The sequence below is a fragment of the Callionymus lyra genome, chromosome 11 (genome assembly GCF_982586985.1).
Source record: "Callionymus lyra chromosome 11, fCalLyr1.hap1.1, whole genome shotgun sequence".
Classification (NCBI taxonomy): Eukaryota; Metazoa; Chordata; class Actinopteri; order Syngnathiformes; family Callionymidae; genus Callionymus; species Callionymus lyra.
The window spans coordinates 15,976,171-16,002,845 of record NC_141828.1 but is presented as its reverse complement, the minus strand read 5'-3'; the positions used below and the strand labels follow the sequence as shown (position 1 = coordinate 16,002,845).

The 26,675-nt window shown below is 39.7% G+C and overlaps 2 protein-coding genes across 4 annotated transcripts; one reads left to right on the top strand and one right to left on the bottom strand.

Annotated features, from left to right (window-relative positions):
- Positions 1 to 3,755: 3,755 nt before the first annotated feature.
- fbxo11a (F-box protein 11a) lies at positions 3,756 to 14,931 on the top strand. 3 transcript variants are annotated; one of them, XR_015713030.1, is made up of 22 exons: positions 3,756 to 4,033; positions 5,723 to 5,847; positions 5,937 to 6,018; positions 6,233 to 6,377; positions 6,858 to 6,987; positions 7,188 to 7,271; positions 7,350 to 7,482; positions 7,555 to 7,661; positions 7,754 to 7,865; positions 7,944 to 8,050; positions 8,193 to 8,330; positions 10,053 to 10,270; positions 10,338 to 10,518; positions 10,599 to 10,721; positions 10,812 to 10,897; positions 10,981 to 11,057; positions 11,568 to 11,711; positions 11,796 to 11,906; positions 11,978 to 12,085; positions 12,170 to 12,220; positions 12,358 to 12,456; positions 13,543 to 13,682. XR_015713030.1 is itself a non-coding variant. In XM_087803386.1 (22 exons), the coding sequence occupies exons 1-22, from the start codon at positions 3,940 to 3,942 to the stop codon at positions 13,670 to 13,672; spliced, it is 2,640 nt and encodes an 879-aa protein (XP_087659512.1). In that variant the 5' UTR covers positions 3,757 to 3,939; the 3' UTR covers positions 13,673 to 14,931. The 3 variants fall into 3 exon arrangements, 2 of the variants coding, with proteins under 2 accessions (XP_087659512.1, XP_087659511.1); XM_087803386.1 differs by having other exon boundaries at positions 3,757 to 4,033; positions 6,236 to 6,377; positions 12,170 to 12,278; positions 13,543 to 14,931; XM_087803385.1 differs by having other exon boundaries at positions 3,757 to 4,033; positions 12,170 to 12,278; positions 13,543 to 14,931.
- A 9-nt stretch (positions 14,932 to 14,940) lies between these two features.
- msh6 (mutS homolog 6 (E. coli)) lies at positions 14,941 to 22,959 on the bottom strand. Its single transcript, XM_087803384.1, has 10 exons — positions 22,603 to 22,959; positions 21,638 to 21,852; positions 21,386 to 21,561; positions 17,605 to 20,188; positions 16,397 to 16,674; positions 16,204 to 16,321; positions 16,039 to 16,128; positions 15,819 to 15,973; positions 15,147 to 15,346; positions 14,941 to 15,075 (listed from the first exon to the last, which is right to left on the bottom strand). Exons 1-10 carry the CDS (start codon positions 22,842 to 22,844, stop codon positions 14,994 to 14,996), a joined length of 4,140 nt encoding a protein of 1,379 aa, XP_087659510.1. The 5' UTR covers positions 22,845 to 22,959; the 3' UTR covers positions 14,941 to 14,993.
- Positions 22,960 to 26,675: the final 3,716 nt, after the last annotated feature.

Sequence of the window (26,675 nt, the reverse complement as noted above, 5' to 3'; positions counted from 1 at the left end):
CATGACTATGTTAATGTTGCAATTAAATAAGATTGTATGGAATACGGGATCCCTGAGGGACCAGCTCAACCTGGGAAAGCTTAGACAAAAAAAAAAAAGGTAAAGAGAGAAAAATGTTGGTTGGATTGAGTTTAGATCCTAAAAGTGTAACAATAGGGTTTAGCTTGCTTGTCATTTTGAAATATAAGCTATATTCAGACAAACAGTGTAAAGTTTAAATCAAACGGTGTACGCTTCACTGTGCTGATGTTACCAGTTGGATTGTAAATCATACTTTCATGGAGTTGCAAGTGTTATATAATGTATAAAAGCACTTAATAATGAAAAATGCTCCAGGAAACACATTACATCCAAAAGAAAAAAAGAATACAATCCTTAAAAAGAAGGGCCTTTTTGAACAGTAGTAGTTAAACACATATGTGTATTTATGCGTTTATTTTGAATTATCCAACTATAAAAAGACAAAAACTTATTTTATGTAATAATTTAATAATTTAATTAAACTAAACTAAAATTTAAACAGTGAATTGACCAAATAAATAAATAAATGTGATTATTGAGTCATTGAATTTGTTTTTTTTTCTCCTTGTGATGCAGAATGACCGGCCGAGGTTTAGGAAATGGATTTAGAAGCTCAGGTGCATGAATATCCGCTTGAGCTTTATACATCTGAAAATATTAAAAAAAAAAAACCTAACATAAAAGTAAAAGCATAAAAGTAAAGTGGAGATGATGTGGTATAATTTACTAAAAACTAACTGTAAAAAAAGAAACGAATGATGTACAAAGATACATAACCTCGATAAGTTATAAGATAATAATATATAATTAGAAATTATTTTATTTAAATCGGTAGAAAAAAGAAACAAACACATAAAATAAATAAACTAAACAAATCCAAGGAAAACACAAATCAAAGCAACAAGTACAAGTTCCTCTACAGTTACCTGAGTAAATCACACGTTTAATTTGTGAATGCGTTATTTGCTGAGGATGATGTAAATATTTACAAGATGATCATTGTTGATAATACTAGAATATGTCTTTGAATTTGAACTTTAGTGTAACAGTTACATTTCTCTAAATAAAAACGTCTATGTCTTAATATTTTATTATTGTATTTAATAAAATAAAAATAAGTATTTACACTTTGGTGTAATTTTTCTTTCATAATTAAAACGGATTTCTGGTCTTTTTGTTTGAGCATTTTTTCACCTCTTCTTTCTATTCCATTTATTATAAATTACTATCTTCTATCTTGATATATTTGATTTTTATTTGAAATTGTGAATGTAATGCCGAGGATGACGAAAATATTCACAAAAGGCTCATTATATTTATCTTGGTATTGATAATAATTGAATTTGAAATTTAGAGAAACCTCATCATATTTTCTGGCAAAAAATAAACCATTTTTCCACATTATGTTTGCATTTGCCAATCTTTACATTTGGGTGTAACTGAAAAAAATGTTCAGAGATTTTTTTCCCAGCTTCTTTTTTTTTTTATTAAACCTGTTTCTATCTTTTACATTAATGTTAAAGGGACCCATGTTAGGTGGACAGTCATAACTTTTAAGAAGTTGTGTTAATTCTGAAGGAATTGATTTGATAATTATTTGCAGATGACTATCTTAATATATGTATTTTTTATTTATTTATTTCGATTTGTGATTGTGATATTTGCTGACGATGATAAAAAATATGTACAAGATGCCCATCATATTCATTTTTGTTTTGATAATACGACAATCTGTCTTTAAATAAATACTTCCAAATCCTCACAGTTATTTTTTGTTTTAGGGCAAAAAAAGTTTTGAATATGTTCTTGTTCACATCGGCAGTATTGACAGTTAGTGTTGATTTCATTCATTCTTCATTGTCTACCGCTTTATCCATTACCGGGGTCGCGGGGGCACTGGAGTAGTATCATAGGGCGAGAGGCAGGGGACACCCTGGACAGGACGCCAGTGTGTCGCATGGGCACACACAAAGACAGACAACCATTCACACACACTCTCACACCTATGGACAATTTCCCAAAGTTCTCAATCAACCTCTATATTTTTTTGGACTGTGGGAGGAAACCGGAGTAAACCCACGCAACACGGTGATAACATACAAACTCCCTTAGTGTTGATTTCGATAAATGGAAATAAAGATAGATAAACTTTATGAATCCCTCTGGAGATCTCCATCAGGAAATATGTACATATGATAAATATTATTAATAACTTCAAATTGCATTATTAGAAATTAAAAAAATGTAAGAAATTATGGGATTTCTTGCATTTGTAAATGTATATATTTGTATACACTCTTTCTTTCCAACCGCCATCAGACTCCTCAACAGTTAAACCACATCTACCTCATGCACTACTTTGTTTTTATATTTTATTCTTTTCAAATATATATATATATATATATATATTATTTTTTTTACGGTGCACTTTTGTTGGGGGTACAAAGCAAGAATTTCATGGTACCTATGAAAATAAACGCTTTGAATCTTGAATATTGTATTTAACATTCATTTCTTATTTGATGATACTTTTCTTTGTTTGAGTATTTCTTTCAATCTATTCCATTAATATTAAGGGGACAAATATATCCATCTATGTCAGGTGGACCATCATTAGTTTTGTAGTCATTCTGTAGGAATTAATTTAGCGTTGATTTCGATAAATCAAAATAAAGGTAGATAAACTTTATGAATCCCTCTGGAGATCTGCTTCAGGAAATATGTAAATATGATAAATATTATTAATAATTTCAAAATTCATTATTAGAAATGAAAAAATATGTAAGAAATTATGGGATTTCTTGCATTTGTCAATGTATATATTTGATTATTGTATTTAACATATATTTTGTATTTGATGATACTTTTCTTTGTTTGTGTATTTCTTTTAATCTATTCAAGATTCAAGATTCAAAGCGTTTATTGTCATAGGTACTACGTAACATGACATTCTTACTTTGTACCCCCAACAAAAGTGCACAGTAAAAATAAACATATAAATATATCTATATATATATACATACATATATAAATAACTATATATACATTTGAAAGGATAAAAATCTAATCAAAGCGCTTAAACAATCAAAACAATATTCAACAAAGTATATACTTTAAAGATCAAGATAAAACTGATGACACAACAGGAGTTCCAGAAAATCAAGGAAAAGCCTGAACAAATAGAAACGTCTTAAGATGTTTCTTAAAGGAGTCAGTATATGTTTATTTTTTACTGTGCACTTGTGTTGGGGGTACAAAGTAAGAATTTCATGGTACGTAGTACCTATGACAATAAACGCTTTGAATCTTGATTATTGTATTTAACATATATATATATATTTTTGATGATACTTTTCTTTGTTTGAATGTTTCTTTCAATCTATTCCATTAATGTTAAGGGGACAAATAAATCCATTTATTTTAGGTGGACCATCATCATTTTTGTTGTAATTCTGTAGGAATTAATTCAATAAATAGTTGATATTCTCCCTATTTTATTGGATTCTTTTTATTTATTTATGATAAATTCTGAGTAGCTCATAATATTTGTATTTTATGAGTAACAGAAACATGAAAATCCAATCTATACCCAGTAAAAACTAGAGATTATTGTCTGTAATTCAACGAGGACTAGATGCTGATAAGTCCCTCCGTCGAGCTGCTCTGACGGACGGCGCTCGTGTGTTATTATGGCCCCTCCTGCTTCAGCCGAGCAGGCAAGACGTAACAGCAGCGGCGGCGCAGGAGGGACGACGAGGGAATAAACGCTTCAGCGAGACGGAGGTTTCTGTAGCCGCCGAGCCAACATGACATACCTGGAAATGCCGGAGAAAAGGACATAGACGACCCGCTCGACGACATCTTTTTTTTTCCGCGTTGAAAGCCTTCGACATTCCTTCCAGATTACCAACACCCCAAATGAACTCCGTCAGAGCCAGCAACGTTAGCAGAAGACCAAGGCGAGTATCAAGGCCGCGCCCGGTGCAGCCGGAGAGGAACCACCAGGAAAGAGGTAAAAAATGTCTTCGCGTGGATCTCCTTGTGTCAACCTCGCCGTGTTACCTTCTCCCCCACGAACGCGGCGTGTGAATTGCACGAGTTTTTTTCCCCCGACGCTCCGTGGATCCCATGGCGTCTTGCATTTGTTAATTTTTGCAGTCCCGTTCCCAGCCGGTCCTTAGAGGTCGCTGTGCGCGGCCAGGAAACACCGAGGCTTTTGTTTCGGGGAGGGGGCCTCGCTTTGTTTTGTTGAGGTTTTTTTTTTTTTTTTGTAGCTCTGCGTTGCTTTTCCGGTGCCATTTTCAACGTGTTTTTAAAGGCGAATTTTAATGTTGTTGACGCGAGGGAAAAACAAAGGGTTTGTTGTTGAGGTGGCGTTTGTTTGAATGTAAAGGGGCAGACGCAGGGGAAGGAAACACCGAAGTGGTTGGTGGTAGCATTGCTAACGAAAACTAGCCGGTGTCAGCTGATATTAGCATCGCTTTCTCGGAAAACGTTCTATATCAGGGGTGGGCAATGGGATTTCCTCAAGGGCCACATTTAATACTAGTGCGAGGGGGTCGTCAAGCCGAAAGAGAGGAGCCAAAATATGATTTTAATAACTTAAAAAACAACAACACGAGTAAAAAAAAAAAAAAAAAAAAAAAAACCAAAGAAAAAAACAACAATCGACATGAAACTGAAATTTAATAACCTTAAACTGAAACTTACATTAAATAACTTTCTTTTCTAAATGTGATCTAAATATTTACAAGCAAGACATGTTTACAAAAAATGACGAGGGGAAAAAGTACTAAATAAAGAACTTAAGAAAAGTTGATCAAGAGTAAATGCGATTATAAATAAAATCCAAATATTTTTCTATCATTTTCTACAGAATCTACTATGGCATCACAAGGGCCACACTAATACAGTTAAAGGGCCATATCCCTTTATCAAGATACTAACTCTGTCTAAGAAACAAAAAATATTTCTTTAGTTAAATTGAATGAAATTATAATTTGACATTACATTATTTACATTTGTATATTTATTGCCGGTTTTTTATTTCCTGCAAAGTTCTAGAGATCTGCCTTGTCCGTTGTAAACATTAGCAAGGGTTATAGTATTATGGTTCCACGTTTCCTTTCGCCTCGACAATATTGTCTGTGGCACTTCCTACGGTGACGGTTTGTCGGTGGTTATTTACACATGCACTGTTTTGCCTTAAGCATTAACCAGTTGGTTGTAACAGTTGTGGAGACATTCTCAACATGTTCAATTGGAACATGCTTTATTTGTTTTGGGGGGGGGCTTCAACTTCAGCAGTTAACTTTGTAACTAAAGTATACAATCAAATAGTCTGGATAAATGATAAGAACTCGTTTCTTCCCCTATAATATAAAGTAATACCTTTAAAACAAGGCGCACAATATTTTTAAATTTGCTATTAATGTATCGTATGGACTCATCAGTTTGTTTTTTGCTCCTTAATCTCCTTAATTTATGTTATTTGATCCACTTTTCTTATTTATTTAAACCCAAATAAAACCTATTTTTTATTCATATGAATCAATTGATTTCTTTAAACAATAGTTTGATATTTAATTCAAAATAAGGCTGCAATTTGCAACTTGTTCGTGTCGTAAATACAGCTCATGGTGAAGCGCTTCTAATATGGCCTGCTGTGAATCTAAACATGTCTCTTTTCCACTTGTTCTAGATGAGGACGTTGCTGCAGATATGGTCGCAGAAGAATCTGGTCCAGGAGCTCAGAACAGTCCATACCAGCTCAGAAGAAAGTCTCTGCCAAAGAGAACAGTGTGTCCGACAAAGGCAAACATGGAGGTATTTACCTTTTGGATCATTAAAAAAAAAAAAAAAACTAAACTAAACAAGCTAATTATGTCTGATCATATTTTCCCTTCTCACAACAGGGTGCTTCCACTTCGACAACAGAAAATTTTGGACATCGACCTAAACGTCCCAGAGTTTCAGGAAAGTGTCCAGATTTACCAGGTGAAACCCCATGAAATATGATAAGTTCTACCATTTGATCCATGCAATAGTATGGATTACTATTAAAATACATAGGAATTATTTTTTTGTGATTGAAATGACTCCTAACTAAATTTTACTGTCAATAGTTAGTGAAATTCTGGGCTGTAGATTGAGGAATCTAACGATTCAGAGTGAATCTGCTCATCCATAAAAAAAAAATCTCTTTTTTCAGCAGCTCCAGCAGAGCAGTACCTGCAGGAAAAGCTTCCCGACGAGGTTGTGTTGAAGATCTTTACATATCTGCTGGAGCAGGACTTGTGCCGTGCTGCGTGTGTGTGCAAGCGTTTCAGCGAGCTAGCCAATGATCCCATCGTCTGGTGAGTGTTGTGCTGGTTTTAAGTCTTTTTTTAAAAATTTCTCCTGTAGTTTCTTGTTATAACATGTTTTTAATAAATTGTGTTTAAGGCTTTAAGATTTAATTCAAATAAAATGACATTGACGGTTTTGTTTAGAATAGTCAAAGATGTTTATTCTTATTTGAACTGAATTTAACTTGTTGAAAATGTTTATGTAGGCATATTCTTTTTGCATATCATTTTGGTAAATAAAAAAAGTACGAATAAATCAATCAACATGTTTTGTATAAATGTAATTGAAGGATCAGTGAAGGAAATGTTGTCTCAATGCATGTGTCTTATGCTGAATTAAGATGTTAATGCTGATTATTTTGCCAATTATAAACATTACTGAAAGAGGTTCAACATATTTATCATAAATATCTCCATCATCTGCACTATTCGTCTTTAACCCGTGGTCATGGATTTGAACCTTTTTTTTGTCGTCATTGTGTATTTCAGGAAGAGGCTGTATATGGAAGTTTTTGAGTACACGCGACCAATGATGCATCCTGAGGCTGGAAAGTTTTACCAGATAAATCCAGAAGAATATGACCAGCCAAATCCTTGGAAGGAGAGTTTTCAGCAGCTGGTAAGACATTTTCTTTGTGCCTTTGAATACCTGGATGTACAAAATGTACTCATTTAATCCTAAAAATGTAATTTATTAGCAGCTCTTTAGTTTTATTCGACTTGGTTAACTTCTTAAATATGTATGCGTTTGATTCAATTACTGAAAATGAGTGGTTTGATTTGACATGATATTGAATTTCGATGTATTTTTCCCAACAGTATAAAGGAGCACATGTCAAACCGGGCTTTGCGGAACATTTCTATAGTAATCCTGCCAGATACAAAGGAAGAGACAACATGTTTGTAAGTTTAAAACGTTAAGAGCAGTGTTTTGAGATTCTGGTTCATGTTCTTTCCACTGACCCTGCTCTTATGTTTTAGTACTACGACACCATTGAGGATGCTCTCGGTGGTGGTCAGGAGCCTCACTTTGACGGCCTCATATTCGTCCACACTGGTATTTACACGGATGAATGGATCTACATCGAGTCGCCCATCACAATGATCGGTGCTGGTACGAAAAAGACCTTGATTTTCTCTTTTTGTATTTGGTTTCGATGATTCTTCCCTAAACACTTTTCTTTAGCTCCAGGAAAAGTCACGGAGAAGGTCATCATCGAGAACACCAGAGACTCCACATTTGTATTCATGGAAGGCTCAGAAGATGCCTACGTTGGATACATGACAATAAGGGTGAGATACTTTTTTTTTTTTTTTTCCTCACAAGCTTCCACACAAGGTTTTTCTGTTCCTGTAATGAAAAAAATGTTTCTGCACATTTACAGTTTAATCCAGATGACAAATCAGCGCAGCATCACAATGCACATCACTGCTTGGAAATTACAGTAAACTGCAGTCCCATCATTGACCACTGTGTCATACGCAGCACGTGTACAGGTGAGGATGGTTCTGCTTAACAACGACACTTTAAAATATATTTTTTATAAAAGACGTGCGTCTTGGGCTTGTCCTCAGTTGGCTCTGCAGTCTGCGTCAGCGGCCAGGGCGCCTGTCCGACGATCAAGCATTGCATCATCAGTGACTGTGAAAATGTTGGTCTTTATATAACCGACCATGCACAGGTAAGGTCGACCTCAACATTTTAAAAATCCAAATATTGTTAAATATTTTAATTGTGTCTGAGTGCCAGGGCCAAAAATATATCGAGGCAGACTCGGTTAGCAGACGGTTCATAAACATATTCATAATGTTGTCCTTGTTCAGGGTATCTATGAGGACAACGAGATCTCCAATAATGCTCTCGCTGGAATATGGGTGAAAAACCATGGCAACCCAATCATCAGAAGAAATCACATCCACCACGGCAGAGATGTAGGAGTTTTCACATTTGAACACGGCATGGTGAGTCTCATTCCTTCACTTAACGTCTTTTTTTTGTTTTAATTTTATTTAGACAAATCCTTATTTTAAATGCAGGTCGGTTTATAAAATAATGTGAATATTGGACAAAGTGATTTAAGCTGTTAGGTTTTTTGTATGGTGTGGGTACAGAATAAAAGAATGAAATAAGAAATCACACAAAATGAGCAATAGAGCAAGTTATTTTTCAGAATTTGTAGCCATTGGTGTGGAACTTCCAGTGTTAGTAAAAAGTATTAATAAATTGCACAAAAATGTCACAGAAAAATCTACTAACTTTCTAAAACTCTTAATTTAAGTAGGATCATGGACACGTTGGGAGTTATTAATGGTAACTTATTATGATTAATAATGGTCAAATGTTGCATTAAAAGGTTCTGAGAAAGTCGGCAATTCTAAAGTATTTACTGTAGAGTCGTAAGATGTAACTTGTTAAATATTTTTATGTGACCTGGATTTGATGACCATTAAAATTAAAAAATAAAACCATAACATTTTCACTCTTTGTTATTTCACTTGAACACCATCTCACCACCTGTCTTTGAGAACCTTGACTCTTTAAAATGGAATGGAAGAATTACAAGACATTTGTGTTCGATTACATGATATCACTTATTATTGTTAAAATGTGGGTTTCTGCACGTTTTATACTTTCACTCTTTCAAAGCCCGATCCATGTCGTGTCTTCAATACAAAACGTTGAGTTATTCTGTCTTTGCTTTCTCACCAGTACAGTACTTGTTCATCTTCATGTCTGCTAAACACCTGCGTAGTCACGTGACCACATTTGTGTTTGCGAACAGCTTGTGTGTGACTCTGACATGCAGAGTGAATCCCCAGCATGAGCCGTAAAAAGTTATTTATGCGATTGTGTAACGGAACAGTGCGACATTCGAGATTCAAAATGCGTCTCAATAAATCATGAAGCCATGTCATGTAAATGACATTAGAGTGAGTTTAGAATTTGTTTTTTTTTTGATATTGGGGATGAAACATTAAGAAAATGTCAGGGTTGTCATGACCATAGTTGTCAGTCATTATTGTTGCAACATGTTTAAACACTAAAACACACAAAACATCGTTTTGTTTGGCAAAAAATAACACACAAAGTCAAATAGAAGCTCAGGTGTTAAGTTGAAAGAACTTGTCTTCTTTTAACATAAATTAGGTTTTGCAAATGTATAAAAATATTGATCGTTCAAGAAATGTTTTGTTCCTCATTTGATTATTATTTCCCTAACTTTTTTGTTTGTTCATTCAATCTCTCAGAATTGTATTTAGTGGTGCCGTGGGTTTTCTGTTTCCTTTTATTTTTGAGTGACGGAAGGGTGAAAGCAATATTTGTAGAGCGCTTTTCTAGACCAGGGTCATAAAGCGCTTAAACTATCAAAAGATACCCAATGAAATATATACTAAAAAGATCAAGATAAAACTGAGACAAACACAGGAGTCTCAGAGAGACAAGGAAAAGCCTGCACCAATAAAACTGTAATTTGTATTCGACGAAAACATGTTTTAGTTTACATTCGATAACATAAAACAATGACTCAAATGTAAACTTATATTATAATAACACAAATTATGTTAAAATATAAAATAAATTCAAATAAAAACAAAACAAAAGTCTGTACTGCTGCTATAATGTTTTCCCTAGTCTACTGATTTTTTAATTAATTAAAAACTTTTCTTTCTGCCATCTGTCAGGGTTACTTTGAGAGCTGCAACATCCACGATAACCGCATCGCTGGCTTCGAGGTGAAGGCCTTTGCCAACCCCACCGTGGTCCGCTGCGAGATCCATCAGGGCAAGACGGGCGGAATCTACGTCCACGAGAAGGGCCGTGGCCAGTTTATCGAAAACAAGATCTATGCAAACAACTTTGCTGGCGTGTGGATTACCTCAAACAGTGACCCCACAATAAGGTCGGTAAACGTTGTCCTGTTTAAAATGAGTATTTGTCCGTTAACACGGGATGTTGAACGTTTTTAGGGGAAATGCCATCTTTAATGGCAACCAGGGTGGAGTCTATATTTTCGGTGACGGAAGAGGTCTCATAGAAGGGAACGACATATACGGGAACGCGTTAGCAGGAATCCAGATCCGGACGAACAGCTGTCCCATCGTCAGACACAACAAGATCCACGACGGCCAACACGGAGGAATCTACGTGGTAAATAATAAAATAAAATTGCTGCACAATTGGTGCTTCTTGGTTCTGTGATTGTGAGACGTATTGTGTTTTTTCCCAAGCATGAGAAAGGTCAGGGGGTCATCGAGGAGAACGAGGTTTATAGCAACACGTTGGCGGGAGTTTGGGTTACAACGGGCAGCACCCCAGTTCTGAGGAGGAACAGGATACACAGCGGGAAGCAGGTAGGAATTCTATCTGGTCTTGAGTTGGATCATTTTTTTTATCAATCACTGTTGAAGACATCAGTTCCAACGAGATTTCACTTTGGACAGGTTGGAGTCTACTTTTATGACAATGGACACGGGGTGCTGGAAGACAATGACATCTACAATCACATGTACTCTGGAGTACAAATAAGGTTAGTATTTGTTAACGTTTTGATCAGTTGTGAAATCGTCTGATTTTTGTCATGAGTTGTTTTATGTAAACTTTTTTTCACAGAACCGGCAGCAATCCCAAGATCAGACGTAACAAGATCTGGGGGGGTCAGAACGGTGGCATTTTGGTTTACAACTCAGGTAGGAGAACAAATCATTATTATTATAAAAGGTTGATGAAATGAAAAACGGCTAGTTTTTTCATAAAGCATGAGATTAAATTTGTTTCCTAGTTTCCACTTTTAATCTATGAATCAAACACTAAAGCTACTCTCACTGATCAGATCCAATAAAGCTTGAGTCTTTTGTTGTGTTGTGGAACTGCAAACGCACAACATCTGTTTTCATGAGTGCACTTCGATGTTGTGTGCAGAGGAGAGATTTATGATTTTTTTTGTTTGTACACTCGAGCCAGACACTAAAGGATTTGTCAAGCGTTACATTTCCATCATTAAATCAGTCAGATTTGCACTCGTGTAGCACTTTTAATGATCATCAGTCTGACCTTTTTGTTTAGTTATTATGCTTCCTTGTATGTCCGCATTGAGGATGTAGAGAGGAGGGGGAGGCAGCCAAGCAGCTTCTCAGCAGGGAGAGTCAATGTCTTAATGGGAAAGCGACGTATGTGGCTAAACACAATCTCGTCTCCAGGACTGGGCTTCATCGAGGACAATGAGATCTTTGACAATGCCATGGCCGGAGTGTGGATCAAGACGGACAGCAATCCCACATTGCGAAGGAATAAAATCCACGACGGGAGAGACGGAGGGATCTGTATATTTAATGGTGGACGAGGTAAGACGGATGGCGCTTGAAACGAGTCCAAACTGTTATTTTTGTAGCAAAGAATCGTCATTTAAATGATTTGTTCGCCTCCAGGTTTGCTCGAGGAAAACGATATTTTCCGAAACGCCCAGGCGGGAGTTCTCATCAGCACAAACAGTCACCCAGTTCTGAGGAAAAACCGGATATTCGACGGCTTCGCTGCAGGTTTGCCTCACCAGACGTCTCATTTTGGACTTGTATGTACGGAAGCTCACAATTTGCATTTTCTAAACCAGGTATAGAGATCACAAATCACGCCACGGCCACTTTAGAGGGCAATCAGATATTCAACAATCGCTTCGGAGGGTTGTTCCTGGCGTCCGGTGTCAATGTCACAATGAAAGGTGACTTGAAATGGTTCATTGAACGTCACATTAAAACATGTTTTGCTTTTAATTTGCTGACCTTCTCGCCTGTTTTCCCCCCAGATAACAAAATATTGAACAATCAAGATGCCATTGAGAAGGCTGTGAGCAGAGGTCAGTGCCTCTACAAGATTTCAAGTTATACCAGCTACCCAATGCACGATTTTTACAGGTAATTCATGTTTAGATACCTGGTCACATGACCCGGATTTGCCTTTTACTAATGGGATACGTTTTCCGCCCGTCGCCAGGTGTCACACCTGCAACACCACAGACCGCAACGCCATCTGTGTGAACTGCATCAAGAAGTGCCACCAAGGACACGACGTGGAGTTCATCAGACACGATAGGTGAGCTCTCCATACTGTACATGTTTATTTTTTAATGAAGCTTTGTATTATACACTTCTTATTCAAGATGAATAGGAATAGAACCTTTTTCCCAAAGAAATGTAAGAGTAACTAAAACACATTTCTATTCCTTAGACATTTTTGGCCCAAAAAAATCATATTTCTTGTTATGTGTTATCATCGTTCTTTAATGATTTGTAGTTTAATTAAGTTGGTGTAAAATAAAAAAAAGTTACATTTTTATACAGTATATACAATGAACATGCTAATATTTACGCCGAAATTAAACTCCCAGACGCTACATGGCAGCAGTCATTAGATCCTTTTGCAGTTACGGGAACAGTTAAAACCTTGCAAGATACAGTTGACGACTGAGGACAAGAGGATACAGTCGAATTAAGCATCTTTTTTAAAGCTGATGTTTGGACATATTTTGGTTTCAAAACGAATGGAAGCAGTTACGACTTGAGCCAGATTACTACAAGTATATGTTCCTACTATATATTGTTAAACTGCCCCTGTATCGTGATTCGCATCGTATCGCCAAATTCTTACCAATACACATCCCTACTGTCTGACTAGAAGTCTGGCAGAACTGCCATTAGAATACTTAAAAAATAGTTGGTGGCAAGCAAAACAGGAAGTAGGATTTCGAGTGTACATAAAGTGTCATGATACAGTGTCTTCACTACACAGCTGTATCATGAGGCCTCATCAACCTATCACTAGTTTTAAATAAAGGAACACAGAAAATGTTTAATACTGCTTCAATAAAACACAAGTTCTATGTATTGGCATTTTAATGTATATCCCTATTATGTAATTAGTGCTGCTTTGTCCAAATGTAATACAGTTTGCATTGTTATTATTGCTGGTTAGATTAACATGTTTGTTTTTACTAGTGTTCCATTTAAAAAATATTGTGATCTTTTCTGATGAATATTCCTTATTGAAACATTTTCTATGGGGATTTACAGTGATTTTAAATGTAGATATCAGTCAATTCATATTTAATTTTTTAGAATTTGTTCTTGTAACATCTATCGTGGCAACTGACGTAAGAATCTCCTCTGGTTCGTCCCGCAGGTTCTTCTGCGACTGCGGCGCCGGCACGCTGTCCAACCCCTGCACGCTCGCCGGAGAGCCGACCCACGACACCGACACACTGTACGACTCGGCCCCTCCCATCGAGTCCAACACGCTGCAGCACAACTGAGCTCCGGCGCGAGCGGTGACCGGACACTTTCGTCACGCCGCCGAGGAGCCAAAAAAATAACCCCCGCCCCCTCCCCCCCTCCGCCGAACTCTCGCAGAGCAGACGACTCTGGATGGAGTCGGATATAAATATACTTAAAGGAGACATTTAGGAAAAAGAGAAGGATTTCTCCCTTTTTTCCTTTTTAATTATTTTATAAAAAGCGACGGGCGTGGAGTGGGTTTGTTTGGATATAAAACTGTTGGCGTCACAACCCAGCTCGTACATCCGTGGGGTCGAGGAGGAGGGAAAAAAAAAAATACAATTGCAGTCGTGCACAGCCCTGTAGCAGAGCCACGCTGAATGGAGGCAGCACTCTTCTCATCCGGAGTCAAAGACTCCGAATGCAACGATGCTTCCATCACTGGGCGACACACACACACACACACACGAGAGAGAAATGATCTAGCACTTCAGCTTTTTTCTTTTCCCTCCAAACAAATGTTGAGATTTGATTTAAATGCTTTTGTGTAGTTTTGTATTTTAATGCAAAAATCTTACTGTACTTGAATGTCTTTTATTTTATTAAATGTGTTTGTTTTTTTTTGGTTCTTATACCCTTTTCAAAGTGCTGTATTGACGTCGCAGTATCTCACTTCTTTCTGTGAAAGAGATCAGAGAAGCAGGAGAGACGACATGTTTCTTCAGCAACATTTGACGACAACACGAGACACACAAACGCAGGGACTTTGCTCTCATGCGCCTGCTTTGACTTTTTGGACCAACTTTTTACATTTAGGTTTGTACAGGTCGCTAAAGTGTTTTTTTTTTGGGCATGTTTACTCACAAGTTGCTGGTTGGTGTTTTTATTTTAATTTTTTTTTTTTTTTAAACTTCTCACTCTTGAGTTTTAAATGTCTTCACCGAGGTCCAAAAAGTGAAGGTCGGTCACGTGAAACGGTCTCATTTGTTCAATGTTGCCGGAGCGCTCGACTCCACTCGAAACTGAGACAATATCTATGTACAGTGCAGCGCTATATGGTTTCATTGACCCTGACCCCCCTCTTATCTCCCCCCCCTGCCTCCCCCAACTCATGTGTACTGGTGATTGTGGGTTTTCATTCAGACTGAAATGTATGCATGTATCATAACATCTAGACTTAATATATTGTGAAGTATTCAATAACCGTTATGTAGGCGCTAGCGTGAATTAAAAGGGTTTAATTTTACTAGATGAAACATTGTCATTTAAAAAAAAAATAAACTTTATTAGATCATAACAGTAGTGTTTTTTTTTTTTTTAATCTTCACTTGGAATGGAACATCAGCAGGTGGTAACAAACTACATGGTTTTGATCATCTGAACTAAAGAGGCGAAATATGTGGCGTCCAAAGTCGGGTCTTCGGCAAACTTGAGGAGTTTCCTGAAAGAGAAAAAAGTGTTAATGTAACGTAGGAGTAAAAACACGGTTCATGTTTTTTTGCAAAGTCGTACTTGAAGAGCCTGAGACTGATGGTGTTCCTCTCGAACTCCTGGGCCTTTCTGTGGCCCGACTGGATGACCGCCTCCGGCAGGCTGGCGAGACGGGCGGCGTTGAAGCCGTAGCTCTTAGGACAGGCGCCGCCGATGAACTTGTAGAGGAACGTGATGGTTTCCTGACTTGGATCTTCACACTCGTTCTCTACCATGCACGCCTAGAAGTGGCGAGAGACGGCAAAGTGTCTAGGAGTTACTGCTCTGATGAGCCTCGGGAGTTTGTTTTAAAGAGGTGCAAGAAAATATGTATAGATAAAGGGAGTATAAAATAATTTGATTTCATTTACTATAACATACTAATATTTACATTTTTTTGTAAATGTTTGTGCCGAAAATACACTTCCAGCCGCAGCAGTCATTACGTCGTCTTTAAGGCACAATTAAATCCCGTTAGATCCCAGCGGTGACTGAGGATGAGAGGATACAGTCGACTAGCAGCTTTTAAAGCCGATGTTCGGACATTTTTTGGTTTCAAAACGAATGAAAGCAGTTACGACTTCAAGAGTTATGTGGTCCGTAACTTCTGCAACAGTAGAGTCAAGTACTCGACAATACTAGAAACATATACTACAGTATCACAATATATAGTTGCCCCTGAATCGTGATACTCAACCCTAGTCGAGTGCTCACCATGTGTCCCAGCTTCACGGCCGGGTTGTTGGCGTAGTCCTCCACCAGGGAGTGGTAGTGAGTGGAGAAGAGAGTGCGGCAGCAGATCTTCTCAGCTAGCTCCTTCACGACGGCGCTGGCGATCGCCGTGCCGTCGTACGTGGCGGTTCCTCTTCCTGTAAACGTTATGTCATCGTAGGCGGTGAACATTGCGAGACGTAAATATCGTCACAAGACCTACCGAGCTCGTCCAGCAGCACCAGCGAGTGTCGGGTGGCGTGCTGCAGGATGCTGGCGGTCTCGCTGAGCTCCACGAAGAAGGTGCTCTCGCCTGCGGGGACACGTGGACGGATGTAAAACTGAGGGTCTAGAGCTGAAGGCGGTCACGACGGGATTGGAACCTGACCTGCCATGATGCGATCGGAGGCGCCCAGTCGAGTGAAAACCCGGTCCACGGGGGTGAAGCGGAGACTCTCGGCGGGAACGTAGCAGCCCAGCTGAGCGAGGATGATAACGAGTCCACACTGGGGGGGTCGAAGGTAAACAGGAGAGCTTTAGTTAGGGTCCCCAGTGGTGAAGTTGCCACCAGTTCTACTCACCTGTCTCATCAGAGTGGACTTTCCTCCCATGTTGGGTCCCGTGACGAGGACACAGGAGGCGTCGCTCTTCTCCTCCTCCTCGCCGCCGCCACAGCCGATGAAGACGTCGTTGGGGATGAAGTCGTCCCCGAAGAAGGTCTTGGTCACGCAGGGGTGACGAGACCCGACGAGGTCGACGAAGGGCACCGACCGGTCTTCTCCCTCGGGCAGCAGCACGTCTGGCCTCGTCATGGGTCCGTCTCCTCCTTGACTGTAGCGCGACATGGCCAGCAGCACATCTGCCAACAACCACAAATCAAGAACAAGGACTTCCACACCAACGGTTACTTTATACAACTCTTTTTCCTGTTTGAAGCTCAACGCACAAAATACTATGATTTGGTGTTGCAGCTGCAGGAAGTAAAAAGACGCCTGAGCAACCGTCTCACTCGCTAAAACCGTATCAGCTGAAGAGAAAACTTAAACGAAGGGTTTCTCCTTTCAATTTTAATAAATCATCATTTACAATTTCACCAATAGAGGTCACTTCATTAATAAAGATGTTAGAGTAGAGGCGTCAAAACTCCCACAACCAGACAGTTCATGAATGAAAAAAGACAAATCTGATTGAAACCTTTGCAGCATGAAAGTGCTTTAGCTGCTGCTTTGCATGATGGGATTTGTAGTGTAGAGTGGTTTGGTTTGAATTAATGGCTTTAGAATTGTTAATTAATGTTCTGTGTCTTTTGGATTTGTTCCCAGACAAGTTATTCTTTGAGGAGAAGATGATCATTAAAATGTTACAGTGTCTCATTGTGTAGTTTAAAAGGAGTACATTACATTTTAGTACATGGCAAAATGAGACAAATTAAATCTCCTGAGGTGATAAATTTAACAAACATTTACTACTGGACTTTTGCTTATTCTAGTTGGTGTGGAAGGATTGTGTTGTGAGCAAGACTCACACACCAACGGTCTAAACAAGGACTAAAACAAAACCACTTTCTGACTCACTTTTTAACTCGACAACACACAACATCATTGTGCTCCCTTTACCTTACTCCCTCTCAGTGAACTCATCACAGTAGCTGCATGCTTTAGGCTAATATCTATTGGGACTTTAGAAAAGGTCTTATTTTAGCTTTAGACACAGTTTTAAGTGTAAACTAAATTTGTGTTAAGTTACTGTAACTTGGAATTCGGCGACAGAATCATAAATCAAGACCTACCCAGCACGGCCATGCACTCCACCCCAGTCTTCCAGTCCTTGTAGTTCTGGTCAAAGTTGTAGAAGAGTCGCCTCATGCAGTCCTTCAGGGCTCCGTCCCGCTTCTCCTCGAAGCCTTGCAGCTCCGAAAACAGCCGCTCGCTCTCCTTGGTCACGTAGCGCTTCCAGCCCTTCTTGGTGGACTTCACCTCGTACTCCTCGGGTACGTTCCTCTCAGAGACGCTGTCGGGAACCTCCATCTGATACCGGTTGCGACCCGTCCCCCAGTAGGTCATTTTTTGACAGCCGAGCCTCTTCTTCTGTCGGTTCAGGTAGTCCTGAAGATCTTGCTCACAGCTCTTGATCCCAGTCAGGGCTTGGTCAAACTCTGGGTCAAAACCCACCTTTGGGGTGATGACTCCCGTGGTGCGAGCTTTCTGGTGATCGAAGGCCGTTTCCCAACGCTTGAGCTCTGTCGAGAGATCCGGGAAAAGGCCATCTTCCACACCTTTCAAATTGACCACTTGACGGAGTAGACTGGACCGAAGTTCCTCAGAAAGAGGACCCAGGATTCCGATAATCTCCTGCATGGTTTGAAACCCCTCCAGAGCGGCCAGGAAGTCCGCTATCTTGCGCTTGCTGTAGGTGACTTCCTCATACAGAACCGCCCGACTGTCGGGGTGGTCCTCCCCTTTAAGAGGGGTCCCGATGCTATGGATTTTGCTCAGTAGACGCTCCAGATCCGGAAGCTTCTTCAGCAGATCGGTGACTTCGGAAGCCTGGGCGGCGGAGCTCATCAAGTCTTCCACTGCGTCCAATCTGTCCTTGATGGACGTCGGGTTGCACAGTGGGGCGCAGAGCCACTGCTTCAGGAGTCTCTTCCCAAACGGGGTCGTGCATGTGTCCAGACGCTCCAGCAGGGTGCCCTCGATTCCTCCAGAACCGTTCTGGAATATCTCAAGGTTGGTCACGGTCACGCCATCCAAGACCATGCGCTGACGGGTTTTAGCGAAGAAGCTGGCAGGCCCCGCCTCTTTAGCCATCTCGACGTCGACGGGGACGTACTCCTCAAAGTTGGCCATGGAGAGCAGCTCGTGGTCCACCAAACACCTCTTGAGGTAGAAGATGCATCCACCGAAGGCGGACAGCGCCAGCTCGTGTCCATCCTTTGGAGTCAAGCACAGCGAGTCGCACTCGGACGTCATCATCTTCAGTATCTCAGGGAGAACGCTGCCCGAGCCCTTCTGGTCTTTGTCCGCGGCCTCTCTGAAGTAGTCTTCCTCGGCGAGGGTTTTCAGAGTCTTCTGAGCGTCCCAGAACTGTGAGCCGGCGCTGAGACCTTCATGCCGAGCGGAGGACAGCGAGGCCTTGAGGATCTTCCTCGTTTCCACGGATGGATTCCCCTTTTCGAAGAGCACCTCCGCGGGGGCAAAGTGAGCCACTAGGGTGCGCAGACGAGAGCAGTGGCGGTCGTCGGGGAACTGACCCACGTGGAAACAACCCACCGAGGTGTCCACGAAGCAAACCCCATAAACACGGCAGCACCCCGAACCGTTATCTTCTGCCTTTTCTTTTAAACTCAGAAGGAATTTGCTCTGGTTCTCTGAAGGAGCGCCGTCTAGGATGCTGTAGGTCTGAGTCCCTCTAGTTATGATCCGGCACACCTCTCTCCTCACGACTCGGTCAAACTTGGTGGGCTTGAACATCGTCTTGCATCGGGCTTCCATCATATCGGGGGTCTCCGTCTGCTCGACCCGGGCCACCTTATAGCCTTTTTGTACCAGCACATCCGAGAATCGACCGAACCCGATCTCCGGGAACCCGGAGTGCGCCCAGGTGCCCTTCATAAACGTCAGTCCGAGTTCGTTGACTCCGATGACAGCGTCCATGTGGTAGAGTTCGTAGAATTTCCCTACCTTGTAGAAGATGACGGTGTCGAACATGTCCGACTTGAGCTGCCACCACCGGCGTATGCCAGGGGTTGCTCTGTTCAAGAAGTCGTCGGGGACGTACAGAGTCCCCGGGTCGTAGTCGTCCTCTGACATCCGGCGCCGTTTTCCGTCCTTCCTCCGACTTTCCTGCAGCCAATCCAGCTTCTCGTGATCCCAGACGGTGACGCTTCCGCCTGAGCCGGCACCATTCGTCTGGCTTTCGAAGTTGTCGGGGGCAGAGAAGGACGACAGGCGCGATTTTGTGTCGGACGTTACTGAGACCGCTGCTCGTTTGGGAGTCACAGACGGGGTCACGGATGGGGTGTTTGGTTTTTTCCCCATGGTTCTGGAAGGCTTCGGAGTGGGAGCGGGGCGCTTGCGCTTCACTGGCTTAACCGGGCTGTCGGCCTCGGACCCCGGCGTGATCTCATCGTCCTCCTCGCTCGGGACCGCCTGCTCCTCCCCTTCATCCTCGCTGCTGCTCGCTGCCTGCTCCGGTTTGAATTCATCGCCTGAATCCTCGCTGTCAGAGGCGATAACTATGCGACGTCGCTTGGCTTTGTTGCCGTTAGACCGGGTTGAGCGATGGCTGCCATTTTTCACTTTTTTGTCATCTTGTTCATCATCACTGACCTCTTCATCATCATCATCATCAGTCAAGGTGGACTTGTCAAGCTGAGAAATAAAAATCATGCACATCAGAATCCAGCAGTTTAATATTAAGCTGAGGCATTTTCTTGGAGTGACATCTAGTGGTCTTTTAAAATGAAGACACTGCATTATGATACTTCATCAGCTGTTTCATGAGGCCTCATCAGAGCCACTACTTATATGCAGTGAGCACGACGAGGAGAGAAAGCTGTTGAAAACAAATTGGGAGGGTGAGTCGTAAAGTAATTTGGATTTTAATTGGATGGGTAGATGGGCATTGATATTTTATTATAGGGGAGCAAGTCCAAAATATGCATGAAGGATTTAAATTGTGTTTATTTAAAGAGTTATTTTAGACCAAACCAACTGCAAAAAACACCTGACATCACATTTGGTTGCTGTAAAATCTTTACCATCTACTATATCTGACAATTAATTTCCTTTTAGCATTCCTACCTCATTATGAAGTTGAGTTTTTGGATGGTTACCGAATATCTGTAATTTTTTGGTACTGGCTGAATCCCATTTGGATTGATTCCTGTGAATTAAATCACTCTTCTCTCCCTCATATCGACCAAGTGACTTCGGTGAATTTTGAGTGTAATCCATGCATTTAATGAGTTAAAGACACACCAATAAACCCACCAAAATACTTTCATTCTGCCCCTTTCTAACAACCATCTCATATTGAAGCCAAACATGAGAAATTGTTAACAAAAAAACTCAGTGTCTCAGGGTAAATCTCACCGGCAACTTCTGTGACAAACAAGCTTAAAATATAGACTCATTCAAATTACTGTGGTAGTAGAAGTTGAGTCTAATTAGAATTTTGGGTGAAACATCCCTTTAAACTGTACCTGTTTCAGGACAAAAATGCTTCATTGTCACTGTGACTGAGGGAAGAGAAAGCAATTTTCCATGGCAGACTTAAACACATCATTGCACGCTCAAAGCCATAAAGACGTTAGTAGCGGAATGTTGCAGTATTTTTGACACGGCAGGAGGAAGCACCTGGTGAAGCACATGGTTTTTCTCAAGGCTGACAAGTGAACATGTTGGTTATTTTATTTAAAAAGGATTAAAAGTAAATCTCATGTATAATTTTATTTTAGTATGTTAAGATACCTCCGTTTTGATTTGACACTTAAATAAACCCTGACAACCTGTACTCAAAGTCATCAAAGTTTTAAAGGAAAATAAATGAGAAAGAGCCTCAAATACCTCCATATCTTCCTCATATTCGTCCTCATCATCAGACGGGTCCATGCAGAGAGGCATTTTCAACCGGTTTTCAGGACTCTCAAATAACACGGTATCAGCCAGCTCCATCGAACGGCGGATTACCGGCTTGCAAGAGAAAAACACCCCTCCGGTTTTAGCGTCGCTGCTGTCGGAGCCTGGAGACAATTTTTGAAAAAAAAGGTTTACAAGCCGGCGACATCCAAGATGCTTTCGATGATGTCAAAGACAGACCCTGGTAACTTCTTAGGTACTTGGAGCTGACCCAGCCTCTCGTGGGCGGCTCGTCGAAGAAGTGGACGTGGACCCGCTGGGATGAACCGCGGCCTCTCATCTGCTGGCCGCTCAGGGGTTGAGGAACCACCATGCAGGGCCACCAGGGGTGACCCTCCAGCTTGGCCCACACCAGAGATCCAGCAGCGAACGAGCATGAAGTGGACGAATCGCTTCTTGAAGAATAAATAATGGTGTTAATCACAAGACAAACCTCTGAATCAACGATCACTATAAAACACGAGGTTATGATGCAAACATTTGTAATCGTTTAACTCTCCAAATAGCAATACACAGCAATATAGACGATAATTAATAAAAATAAAAATAAGAACAAGAACAAAGTTTCTATAAAAAGAAAGAACAAGATGACACAATCTAAGTCTAAAGATAAAGAACATAGATTTTAGATTGAGGTCTCGCTGACTTCAGGTAGACAAGGTCTGTTATCTATTGGAATTACATGGCAACAGCTCCCGGGATGCTTTGCCGCCCAGCCAACCAATCACAAATGTTGATCACAACTATATTTTTTGCCGTATTAAGGCGCATTATTTTAAGGAATGCACTAAAGAAACATTTTTATTTTAGTCACGGTTTATATTCTTACATCATCACCACACACCAAGGAGGCAATTCTGAAGAATGTACTACCTCAATATTTCTAAGATTGAAGGCCAGAAGAAGTTGTATTAAGATAATAATCTGTATATTTATATAGAACCATTATAGAACATCATAATGTTGCGATTATATATATATTTTCGCTGATAATTCTGTAGTGAAATGCTTTTAAAAAAAAAGTCTTAAAAACACCACCTTGTTCAATATAAACACACTATAAGCACACAAATGACTTTTTAGTCATAAATAGTTTCATTAACTTGACATAAGTTAGCATAAATGCTGCTGCAAAAGCGACTCACTTTTCTTTGGCTGCTGTGGCTTGATCGCCGAAGAGCTTTTTAAATCCTTTTGCATTTTTATTGCTGCCTTTGGAGTTGGACTTCTTCAGGACTTGTTGAGGAGTCTGCTTGGCTTCCTCCTTCGGAGACGAGCTGGACTTCTCCACCGCGTCCGCCTCCACGGGGGACGGGGCAGGCTTCTGCTTGGACACCGGCGGAGGAGACTTGGCGAAGAAGTTAAAAAGAGAACTTTGCTTCGACATGTTGAAGCCTCGGAGTTTAAACTAAATCTTTTTTACAGGATGTTCTTTTGCTAACCGCTGTTAGCTTGTACTTTTGGATAAGCTAGCCTAGCAGAGCTAGATCCGCACGAGCTTCTTCGCGGGAAACAGAGCGGATACTTGTCAAGGGGGCGTGTTCCGGTAGCAACAGCCAATCAGAGGAACGGGATTTGACACTGTCAAAGTCACATCCGGTTTGAGAGCGACAAAACAAACCGGATGTGAAAGTTATTTGGAAAAAAATACATAATATTAATAAAAAGAAAAAAAATCACAATTTATTCCGTATTATCATGATAAGACTTTAGAGATAAGTAAAAGAAAAACAATTATAAATTAAAAACGAAACTAGAAATTGTAATATAAAGCGAAAATATATGTACAGGTCGTTCTTTTATGCCTAAATAGAATGTAAGTAAGTAAGTAAGTAATTCATATTTATAGAGTGCTTTTCTAGACCAGGGTCACAAAGCGATTCAACAATAATAATAAAGAAAATACTCAAAAAATATATACTAAAAAGATCAAGATAACACCAAGAAAAACACAGGTATCCCAGAAAATCAGGGTAAAGCCTGCACGAATAAGAAAGTCGTATTTTGAAAAAGAATTGATGACAAAACCAAATACATTAAGAGAGAGATAAAAATAAGTGTCGGTGAAAGAAAAAAAAAAGAAAAAATATATATTAAAACCGAAAAAAATCTCGAAAATGATTTATATAAAAATAAAATCATGAAGATATCCTATAAAAATAGCAGAATATACAAATAAATACGCACAAACAAGTGTCCATATTCTATTAATGAACTTTCAATCGTATCCAGTAGATGGTAGCAGAGGCCTGTAGATATATATACATGTCAAGGAGAGAATGATTTGCTCAGTTCTGGATGAAGTTGTTGCTCCAGTGCCTGCAGCTCTCAGGTGAGTTTTCAGAAGGTTGGTGAGGAGTTTTTCGGCCTTTGTTCCCCTTCATGGCTGCACTGTTGTCAGCAGAATACTTTGTTTGTGTCACGGGAGTGGAAAATAACAAGACGAATGTTTTGGGAAATTAAAGTACCCTCGGAACACGAACACAGCTCCCAATTGGCCAAGAAGACAAAGGACTGTGGCATTTTATTTGATTTAGCTGAAGAATGTTTAAAGTACAACCAGAGCAGTGGTGGGGAATTCAATCTCAAGAGGGGGCTACACCATATATATGTTGTTAAAAGAGGGAAGGATGAAATAAATGTGTATAAATAAAAAAGATAAATCACATTAGGTAGAAAAGGAGAAATAAGAAAATGTCATAAATATCTGGACATAAATATGTTGTGAAAGAACAAACAATCACCTAAACTACAAACAGGGAATATCTGAGACAGTTTCCTCTAAATTGGCTGCTCATCTCTTCCGACTTCACACCAACCAGGATGATTGATTTCTCTGGAGTCCCTCTTGCAATCACATCTGAACACATTCTTCCTGAAACGTTCCATATGGGAAATGCTCCATGTTATACTTGAGATGAAACACGTACACGTTTGAAGTGATAAACAGTCCAACCTCTACATTAATGCAGATATCGTAACACGTCTATTTGTTTTATATAGAAATGTGAAGGTAATAAATAAAACTACCACGTGTTATAATTAAAATGTAATTTCTTTGAAATCCTCCGTCCAAAGTACAACAATATTTGGGCAGAACAACTAACATTAGCATTTGTATCGATTCATTTTCTAATCTAATGAGGCAGTTTTTTTTATTTAATAGCACACACACTGAGTCCAACATGCAGCTCGATTTTGTGGAGTTTTTTTTCTAAATCGTCCCTGGGTGAGATTTATGAGAAAACATTCCCAAGTCTCATCTGCATAAATCATGGTTGGGAGCCGCACATGGGAATATACCCCTTCAACCTGCCCTCGCACTTAAACACGCAGAAGAGCACAAATATTACACGTCCTCCTGTGAGGGATCGGTTTGAACTTGAAGAGAGGAATAAAACGGAGAAACAATATGTCTCTGTACCGTGGCCAGCAAACTGGAAAAGCCAGCTGTTGTTACGAGCTTTTGGTAGAAAGGCTTTTGTATTTGTCTCCCCTTCGCTTCTCTCTGTGATTCTGCCAGCGTGTCGTTAACAGAATCAATCTGTTTCTTAGCTGTACAGCCAGTTTGCCACTTATCTTCATCAGCCTCACAGCCAGAAACTTTCAAAGAGAGCACTGACAGATATGTAATCTGGAGAGGTTTGAGCGTCGTCGCATTCAATATGTTAGCCCGGTCGATTTTTTTTTTTTTTAGATCTTTATCCCTCCACAAAAAAAAAAGAAGTAGGGTTTGGATGAGAAGAAAATGGGAAAAATATCTTTATCTCTAAGAGCAAACCATGAAACACTTGAGTCAAACCTGTGGCATGAGAGTAGATATAGTTGGTCAAAATTAAACGGCAACTAATGTGTTTCGTAAATAGATCTCTGACCTCTATTGTATCATCAGTATGTGTCTGTTTGTACTAAACTCTATTTTCATTTAAATAGGTTTATCATCCATCCTAGAAGTCTCCACCTCCAAGGGACTCGTTGTATAAACAATGCAGGGTGTGATGACAGCTGGCTGGAGAAGGAGTGAAGCCATTATTACGTCATAATGGAATCCGCTCTCGTAACCTCTTGTTCACTTGGATTTCAGACCCGGGAGAACATTATAAAGTAATTAGTTCAAAACATGGACATGATGAGAGACTTACTGCATCTTGGAGAGAAAGACTTCAACATTTAAAACATGTGAGTCAGGAGAGTTTGGTCGACAAAAGTTGCACTTGAATTTTAGACAGGACACTATAAACATCAGATGCTCATCATCATTGTAAATATCCAAATTAAGTACATGTATATCCTTTAAAAAATAATAATAATAATGTCATATTACAGGAAAATTCACTATTATTTTACTCACCCTCGTGTTGATTTCAGAGTCATCCATTTATTTTTGGACATACAGGCAAATTCTATTTCCCTTTAAAGGTGACCAGGGCTCACTTGTCTTAGTTCAAAAAGATAAACTTATTTTCTTATTATTATTTTATTTTGATTATTTTTTATGAAAAATTGCTGTATTTGCTGTGGATAATTTGGAAAAACAACAATTTCCCAAAAGAGACCTCCTGAGGGATCAATAAAGTTCTACCTACCTACCTACTATAAACTTAAAAACCACCAAGTACCTTCATATTGCTCGTCGGTAATGTCCCGTTTGTGTCGAAGCCTGACCTGAGAAATTGTTTCGAAAACAATTAAATAAGTCATTATTTTAATCTTGTTTTTTAGCTGGGAGAAAATGAAATGATCCCTTTAAGGTTCCTTAGTATTTCTTGCCTTTTGTCTTTTGGTTTAGTGGTTCATAATCAATTGATTGATTGATTTATATTCCTTTTTTCTTCCCACGTTTAGTTGTTTGAGCAGTAAAAACACAGATTCAAACATACAGTATGCATGTTAAACATATCAATAAATAAAGATGTTAATTAAAACAAATTAAAATAATAATGATAATTATAAAAAAACAAACATAAACAATAATAATAAATAAAACAAGACAATATTTACTAGATTAATACTTTATTATTTTTTAAATGCACACGCCACAGAAGTACAGGAAAGGGAAAAAAAACATCTGATTGAAAACAGGTCCTGACCCTGTGAACTGCCCTCTCTAATGATATTATTATATATATTTTCGGCCTGTGACTCGAACCATGTTTACAATGTTGCCCCCTTTGTGTGGTTTACTGTGACAGCCTCGCCGGGGAGAGACTCTCACCTG